The 9,206-nt window shown below is 38.3% G+C and overlaps 1 protein-coding gene across 1 annotated transcript in view; it reads left to right on the top strand.

Moving 5' to 3' along the window:
- Positions 1–9,206, top strand: part of USP13 (ubiquitin specific peptidase 13 (isopeptidase T-3)) — a 164,259-nt gene that overhangs the window by 49,367 nt on the left and 105,686 nt on the right. Inside the window, exons 2-3 of the mRNA XM_006867718.1 lie at positions 3,480–3,605; positions 8,537–8,597. Coding sequence (XP_006867780.1) covers positions 3,480–3,605; positions 8,537–8,597 — 187 coding nt within the window. The remainder of the gene's footprint in view (positions 1–3,479; positions 3,606–8,536; positions 8,598–9,206) is intronic.

The raw sequence follows: 9,206 nt of genomic DNA, 5'->3' as shown, positions 1-9,206 counted from the left end.
TTAGATCAAAGAGCACAGCCTTCAGTATGGATTGCATCTCAATGTAAAGAAAACAAAAATCCTCACCACTGGACCAATACACAGCATTCTTATCAATGGAGAAAAGAGTGAAGTTATCAAAGATTAATTGGCCCAGTGACACGAGCAATGGGCTCAAACGTGGCAATGATGGTGAGGTTGGTGAAGGACTGGATAGTGTTTTACTTCTGTTGAGCATAGAATCACCGTGCGTCAGAATTGTAGCATGTACCAGGACTTCATTTCCCTTTACCAGTACATGTATTAATGATTCTTTCCACAGTTTTTGTGTTTCTTGTGTTCTAACGTATATTAAGCAGTTACCAAAGAGTGAATTCATTTCTGGAATTGTCCATTTTTACCCTGCTGTTTATTTTTTTAAAAATCAACCCCAAGTTATATGAATTTTGTTTGTAACCTATTTCAATTTGGTAAAGTATTTTACTGTTAGTACTGTAAACATGTTTTGTGTTTTGCCCTCTTATTTTCCAGTTGCATTTCATTGTCAATTTGTACAGTTCTCTAGTCTACCTGATTTCTTGGCTGCGCTTGTCATGGCATGCAGGCAAGTGCTGTGCTGTGCTTTCTGGGGTAATGATCTTAATGGGTGCTTGGCTGGTTAATGAGAGGATGGGCTTGAGGGTTCGATAACTCTAAGAGTCAATTAGCTTAACTCTGATCCCAGACTGTGAACCACCGTCTGTGCTTTGATCACAAGGGTAATAGGAATGATTTATCAGGCCATCATTAATGAGAAAAGCTGTTCAGAGCACATGGCATGGAGTGTTGACTTTGTATGCTTGAGGACCAATACTAGACATCAATAAGCCGAGCCAGGTAATAAATAGAAAGGGGCGAAAGAGTAGATCATTAGGCTGGGGTGTTGGCTCTGTTTGGGATTGCTTTGGGAGGATTTTCTGTCTTAGTGCATCTGAGTGTTTAGAACTGGTGAGAAGTCTATTTGCAGAGCTTCCATCTCAGTACCTCCAGGAGGAGGGGCAGGTGCCATTCAGCGGTTGTGTGTGTGCCCGATGTAAGAAGCCCATGGATAGTTGTAGTAGAATGTGGACACCATCAATATTTGAATTCCAAACCGTTTTTCTATTTGGTTATGTACTTTGTAACAGTATCAAGTAACTCCAGAAACAGAATTCTCTAATAAGTCAAAAACTCTTGGTAGCGAAATTATCAAGAGTATTGCTTTTGGCTACTAATCTAAAAGTGGGTGGTTCATGGAAGAAAGTCCTGGAGATCTGCTTTGGTAAATATCACAGCTAAGAAAACCCTATGGAGTAGTTCTATACTGTAACACATGGGTTGCCACGAGTCGGAATCTACTTCCTGGAGTGGGTTGTTTTTTGCTTGTTTCTGATTGTCCTAGAATTGACTTCATATAAATGCTTACATTGAGTAGTCATTCTATATCTTTCTTATGAAAATCTGCTGTATGGTACCATTTTTCTTCTCTTTCTTGCTAATGTCTCAGTTCTCTCACTCCTTTTTCTTCCAGATTAATATTTGTTAACCCATGAGTATGTGGCCAAACAGACTATCTTTTTCTTCCTCCTACATGTTTTTTCCAGGTTAGAAAATAACTTAAGTGATAAGACACACAAATGGCACATTGGAAATTTAGCTTACAGTCACTAATAATCTGTTTCCGTAATGCTTTGTAGCCCAGAAAGCCCATTCATGTGTATCACTCCCTTTGAACTTGGTCCAGAGCTGTGAGGTAGGAATCACTGCTAAAACCTTCCTTATGCAGAAGAGCACTGAAGTTCAGAGAACTGAATGAGCCTGCCTTAGGACACAGCGCTAAACACACTTTAGGATCTCTGGTTACAAATCTGTGTTTTCCTACTATCTTTTATGCCCTAGCCTATATATCATAGATATATAATGTTGGAGAATTTTGTTATTGGACACTTTTTTAAAAAAAAATAAACAATCTAGACCTATTTGAACTTTAAAACTTATTTGCTCATTTACATCATGAAAATCAATATCTGTTTTGATTTTCTGATTTATGCTGTACTGAAATCTGGCCATTTTCATAGGTGTTGCAAAGTGTGTTTTTTTTTTTTTTAGAGGGGTTGGAATAATAGGAACTTACTCTTAAAATCACTTCCATGGAGGAAAAGATGGGTAATTTTATAGGCCAAGTTTACACAGAAGCTTGTTAAGCAAAGTGAGCAAAAAGGAGAGATGAAATTAGGATAGAAAATAAACTGTCTAAGATGTGAGCATTATTGTTGGCTGCTCATTGTAGCAGTGTGAATATTTTCCTGAACTTTGAAACGTGATGTCAAGGGACCAAAAGAGAAATAGAGTCAAATTGAACTTGGGCCAACGATTTTGCTTTGCTTTTATTTTTAACTGTAAAATAGAAATAATAACCAGTTTATAGGGTTGTTAGGATTAAAAATAATATTGGTAAAGCACCTGTTAGTTAGGTGCCTTTGAGTCCGATTCTGACTCACAGTGACCCCATATGACATAGTTGAACTGCCTTGTAAGTGTTCTAGGTGATCTAATCTTTAGGGAGCGGCTTGTGAGGTCTTTCTCCCTTGGAGCTGGTAGGTGTGTTCAAATTGTTACCCTTCTAGTTAACAGCAGAGTGCTTAACCATTGCTCACCAGGCCTTCTTTTAGCACATGTTGTTGTTATGTGCTGTCGAGTCGATTCGACTCATAGTATCCGTATATACAGTTTCCGAGGAGTGGCTGGTGGGCTTGAACCACTACCAATCTTTCAGTAAGCAGTTCAATGCTTACCTCACAGTGTCTAGGTCTACAGTAATGCTTGCCTATGATTATGATAAAACTTCATTTATGTTTTTGACTTTTAAAGTTATAATTTATTAAGTTGTGGCACTGTAGGCTAAGCACTGGACTGTGAGCCACAAAGTTCGTGGTTTGGTGGTTCAAACCCACCAGCTGCTCCTCGGAAACTCTATACAGGGTGGCTGTAAGTTGGAAACAACTCGATGACATTTAACAACAACAACATTTATCGTCAAATATCATGTGTCACCCCAGAAAAGGAACAATGTCTTTAGTAAAAGGAGCTCCAGCTCTCTGTTCCTAGACACTTACACTGATGAATAGGGAAGAAAATATTGCAGTGATGATAGCTGCAGCTCTTGTCTCCCTTCTTTTCCCTTACTCCATTTTGGAGCGCTGGACAAGCATGCTTATTTCCCAGGCAGCTCGGAAGATCTCCTCTGACTGTGAGTGTAAGCTCACCTGCACAGGTGGACATGGAACCAGGGTTGAGTGGAAGCTGAGGGTGGGTGACTGTGGAGCCTTTGGAGGGTCATTGCAGTGACTCCAACAGCATGGTGGTCTTTGCTACACTTTGTCTTCTTTGCTTGCCTTCCTTCTTCCCATTCCTTTTTGCTTTATCTAGATTACTTGGCTAGGTGCCCTTGGCTAATGATGTAACCTGTCTCTTTCTTCTAGAATTCCGAAGGTGGACTGTATGTATGCATGAATACATTTTTGGCCTTCGGAAGAGAACATGTTGAAAGACATTTTCGAAAAACTGGACAGAGTGTATACATGCACCTGAAGAGACATGTACGAGAGGTGAGCTATATTAACTGTAATGCTGGCTCAGTGCGGTTTGTCATGTGGAGATTTTTCTATGTCCAGCTAGTTTCTCATCGTCTCTGGTGATGGGAAACAAACACAACACTATTTGCAACAATTCATAGATTCCTCCAACGTTATCTTAACCAGTTTTATTATTATTTTCTCTCTGATTGGAGCTGTTAAAAGACTGATTGGAAAATAAAACATGCTTTCATGCTGAAAAGTAACACCAGAAAAACTCATGGTCCTCCAAATAACAACAGAAAATAACACTAGAAAAACTCATGGTTCCCCAAATCAGAACGTTTGATTTTTTACTTCAATGAAAAAAAATAGTTTTTCTGAAAATTTAGTCCTTTTTGTCCCCCTTCTTCCCCAGCAGGAAGCACTGTTGTAAATTTGCTGTTTCTCTTTCCCATGCAGGTCATTATATTTTATTATGAACAATATAAAGTAATGTGTTATATGTTTTTAAAAATATAAATACAATTGTATCTATAATTATGCCTAAAGTTTTCCTCCTTAACATTGTTTATTAAATCTATCCATATTGAGATGCATCTGGATGTACTTAATTTATTTTAATAATTATTTGATATTCCATCCAATGAATACCTTGTAATTTACTGTTTTGTTCTTGTGTTGATGAATTTTTAGGTTGTTTCCTTTTTTTTTTTCTGCTACAAATAAGACAACAATGAACATCTTTATACATTTCTCCTGGGGGCACATGTGCACATTTCTTTAGGAAATATATCTAGACGTGCAAGTTCTGGCTCAAGGGTGTGCTTTACTAGACATTACCAAATAACTTTTCGGAGTGGTTGCACCAATTTGTAGTCTTATCCTCAGTGATTATGGATTCCTGTTTTCTTCTATTCTCACCAACCCGTGGCATAGTCAGACTATTGATTTTTGCCAATCCAGTGGTTACAAAACAGTGTCTAAATGTTTGACATTTCTTCAGTGCGGGGTTGAACATCTCCAATGTTTGTTGACCAGTTTGGTTTTCTCTTCTTGAATTTGCCTATTTATATTTTTGATCCATTTTCTTTGGGCTTTTTTTTTTTTTTTTTAATGTTTGCTTGTTTTTCTTAATTAATTTGAGTTTTTCTTTTTACATTCTGGATACAAACATTTGTCTATTATTTGTGTTTCAAATATTTTCTTATGGTTTGTGGCTTTTCTTTTTACTGTGCTTATGAACTATGTTAATGAGTATATGCTTAAAATTTTGATGTGGTTAGACTGATTAAACTTTTATGAATTGTATTTTTTGCATCTTGTTTAAGAAATTTTTTTCCAACTCAAAGTCATAAAGTACACACACTTTTTAAAAAATCTACTAGAAGAAACCTTTTTGTGTTTTAACATTTTAGGTTTAATAGTTCATCTGTCTTTTCATTTTGTATCATGTGAAGTGTGGGAATCTACTTTTATTTTTTTCCATATTGATTATTAGTTGCCTCACCATGTATAAAGTAGCATATTCTTTTTCCATGATTTATATTGCCAGTTTTAAAAAATATATATGTTTTAACTTGTCACTAACACTTGGATATGTTTTGAGGTTCTCAATTCTGTTTAATTGGCCCTATTTTTCTCTGTGTTGATCTGACAGGCCTTGATATCTGGTAGAAAAAGCATTTTTCCCTCCTCCTTCTCTCCCTCCAGAATTTTTCTGGCATAGTGGGTTAGGCATTGGACTGTTAACTGCAAGGTCAGCTGTTCAAGCCCACCAGCTGCCTCTTAGTAGAAAGATGAGGCTATTTGCCCCCATAAGAAACCCTATATAGCATTGCTATAAGTCAGAGTTGATGGCATTGGGTTTGGTTTGATAGTTTATAATTTTCTATAAAGGTGCTCATATTTTGTTAGCATATTTTCCCCAGGTACCTTGTAATTTTTGTTAACCTTGTTACTGATATCTTTTATTTTATTTGTTATATACATTAATTGGTTATTGATGGTGTTTGGGGATACTATTAATTTTCAAATGTTGGTTTGATATTTCTATCAAGTATTCTATCTATTAATTCTAGTTGTCTGTGTAGAGTATCTTGGATTTTCAAGATAGTCCATGTTAACTGGAGTTTCATCAAACCTCTCACCCTACCTTACCTAATATAGATTCTTTATTTGAGTTCTTAATTAAGTTGAGATCCCAAAATTGAACAGTGGGGAGAGGAGAAGGAGAAAGAAAGGCCATGAAGTCAGATACACCATAAACTCAATGTTGGCCTAATATATAATTTATATTTACTTTTATATAATTTATATCTGTTAGGAGCTATATAGCAATTTTTATGAAGTTCACTTTGTCCCATATGCTTTAGAGTAAAGTGATGGAGTTTTAGGAAACTGGGACCCAGAGAACTGAAATGCCTTGCTCAGTGTTACAAATTAGAGGCAGAATTGTCCAATAGTGATAATTTTGTACATTCAGCTCTGCCTCCGAAATTTTAAGCTAAATATTTCCTTGTTTGACCACAACAGTCCCCTTTAGTTTTCACTTCTTTATTCCTATTTCTGTCTGTTCTTCTACCTCCTCAAGGCCTCCAAGCCTGTAACTTGCCCATTCTGTCACTTCCACCCTCCTTTTAGCCTCATAATCCACTCACTACATTAAACTTTCTTCCAAAGCTATTCTCAGCTGATCTCCATTCTCTTGTTTGCCTCCTTAACTTTCTTGCAGAACACCAACTAGTCCATTTATTAGCATCATCTTCTGCTTCCATATATGGGCTACCAGAAACCCTGCTCTATCATGTGGTTTGGGATCGTGTAGTATTCCAGGCCATCTGCCTCTGTTGGGCCCTCCCATTGCCAGCTTACCACCTAGTCTATCCCCTATCCATCTTCCCTGAGTGACTACTCCAAATTTTGGGTACCAGAAAACTATTTGATTTGTATTTCACAAATCAAAAACAGGGACCTTTGAATAGGAGCTCACTGCACTTCTTTCTTGTTTCATGGAAACCCATCTGTATGGACTTCCACATTTTCTCCCTGTGTTGCATCTGCCCTCAGGATTCTGTTTTCCATGCCTCGAGAAACTTGCTCCTTTATTAACTCTTGTTGTTTTTCACTGCCATTGATTGGCTCCCAGTGTATGGCAACACCATGCACAATGCAGAACTGTGCCTATTCCCGTGTTATCTCCATGATCAGTTGTGATCCATAGAGTGTTCATTGGCTGATTTTTGGAAGTAGATTGCTAGACTTTTTTCCTCATTAACTCTACCTCTTCTTTTATCTCCAACTGCTCCCTCTTCTGGTGTATTCTCTCTCACCTCAGAAAAGAACTTGCTACAAAGGTATCCTCTAATTGGTGTCCTCCTTTAGCTATCACATCCATCAATTAAAGCTTCTTGCAAAGATTTTCTGTCCTCAGTGTTTCTACTATGTTTTCCTTTATGGATCAGCATTGCAGACTGATTTGTCTTCCTGTCAATCCACTAAGATTGCCAAGGGGCTTCGTTGCCACATTTGGTGGTAATGTCTTAGCCCTGATTTTACTTGATATTTTGGGTATTTGAAATTATTTTTCTTTTAGAACTTTTCTTCCTTTAGTTACTTTGGCACCATTCTTTCTTGACTTTTCTCCTACCCTTCAGACTCTTCCTTCTCCATTTGCATCATTAGCATCTCTTTCTCTATGAACCCCTTAAGTACTGACATTTCATGGCATGCAGTTTGACATCGTCTCTTCTTTCTCAAGGAGCTCTGGTAGTGTAGTGGTTACGAATCAGGCTGCTAATCTCAAGGTCGGCAGTTCAAAACTACCAGCTGTTCTGTGGGAGAAAGATGAGGCTTTCTGCTCCCATAAAGATTTGCAGCCTTGGAAACCCTATGTAGGGTCACTATGAGTAGGAATCGACTCCACGGTACTTAACAACAACAGTTTCTTTCTCTGGAAGCTGCTTTTTCTTAACAGTGTTCTCCATATTTTTGAACCTCCACTTCTAAGCTGATTCCTTCCACATTCATCTTTCTCCAGAACTAAGATCTATTTGACCATCCAACTCTGACTTAGGTTTTTCTGTTTGAATATCTCGTAGGTACTTCAAGCTAATTGTGCCCAGGCTGAACTGATTACCCTCTTTCACAAAATTATTTAGGTTCTAGAGACCTAGACATCCTTTGGGTTCAGCTTTCTTTCCATGTCTGGTTGCTGACCAGTTCTTGTCACCTGGCTTAGCTCTCTAGTTCATCCTGTCCTGTCCATTGCTGCTATTCTTGTCTGAGTGTTCATTATCCCTTAAAAGGATGAGTACTGTAGCTTTCAGACTAATCTCCCTTCTTTCAAACATGCTACCTCTGATCCCAGTCTGCATCCTTCACCCAGACTGATCTTTCCAGTTGCATATCTCCCTGTATCACACTGAAACTTAAGTCTCTGAAGTGTCTCCTTTTGTGGCATTGCTGTCTTGGGAGCACATGCTGATTGGAAGTTTAAGCAGCAAGTCTACCTTAATTTCTGGTTCCTCACTTCCATTTCAGAAGTTCTTTTTTTGTATTTGGGAAAGATGATCAAGTGGAACAATAACATTGCCCTTCACCTATTTCATGACCTAGGTTAGGTTCCTGTTTGCCCTAGGTTCTCTCATCCAGCTTGGAGATTTCCTCTTGGCTTTTGATAACAACTAAGAGTCTCTGAGAGTACTCACCCTGCCTGTCCCCTGTTGTTGTTAAGTGCCGTCGAGTCGGTTTCGACCCATAGCGACCCTGTACAGGGTTTTCAAGGGTGTAAATCTTTACGGGAGTGGAAAGCCTCATCTTTCTCCCGCGGAGTGGCTGGTAGTTTCGAACTGCTGACCTTAAGGTTCGCAGCCCGATTCGTAACCACTACGCTACCAGAGCTCCTATACTAGTACTGTTTATTCCATAGTCTGTGTTTTAACAATCTTCTCTTTCCTTTGCAGAAGGTAAGAGGGGCATCTGGTGGAGCTTTACCAAAAAGGAGGAATTCCAAGATTTTTTTAGGTAATGTAAACAACCGACATCTCACCCAGATTTCTTTCCTTGTTTCCTCCCTCCCTCCCTTTCTTCCTTCCTGCCTTTTTCTCTACATGTGTTTGTTTTGAAGTAATGTGCCCTACAATTTAAGGATGAGAAAAACAAATTTGAATTGAGGTGATCTGATTTTACTCTGTTTACTTTGTGATGTGTAGCGCTGTAGGATAAGCACTAGATTGTAAGGTAGATTTGAATTGCAAGGTTGGTGGTTCAAAACCACCAGCCACTCCTTGGAAACCCTATACAAGGTCACTATGAGTTGGAACCAACTTGATGGCACTTAACAACAACAACTTTGTAATGAAGGATGTTCTTAACAGTCATCTGTCAGTCAGGCTTAGCATTTTGAAGCAATCACCCTTGTAGTGACTGGAGATTCCACCTTACATGTAGTCATCATGATTCTGCAGTCTTCTTCAGTCTGTGATACTTCTTTAGCCTTTCTTTGACTTTAATAATTGAGAACATTCTTGAGTAGTCCTGGTTATTTGTTTTGTAAGATGTACCTCAATTTGGGTTTGCCAGATGTTTTTTTATCATGAAAAGTCTGAGGTTACATGTTTATGACAAGAATAT

This window comes from Chrysochloris asiatica, unplaced genomic scaffold (assembly GCF_000296735.1).
Source record: "Chrysochloris asiatica unplaced genomic scaffold, ChrAsi1.0 scaffold00108, whole genome shotgun sequence".
Classification (NCBI taxonomy): Eukaryota; Metazoa; Chordata; class Mammalia; order Afrosoricida; family Chrysochloridae; genus Chrysochloris; species Chrysochloris asiatica.
Note: the sequence above shows the minus strand (reverse complement) of the source record. Positions and strands in the feature narration are given on the sequence as shown.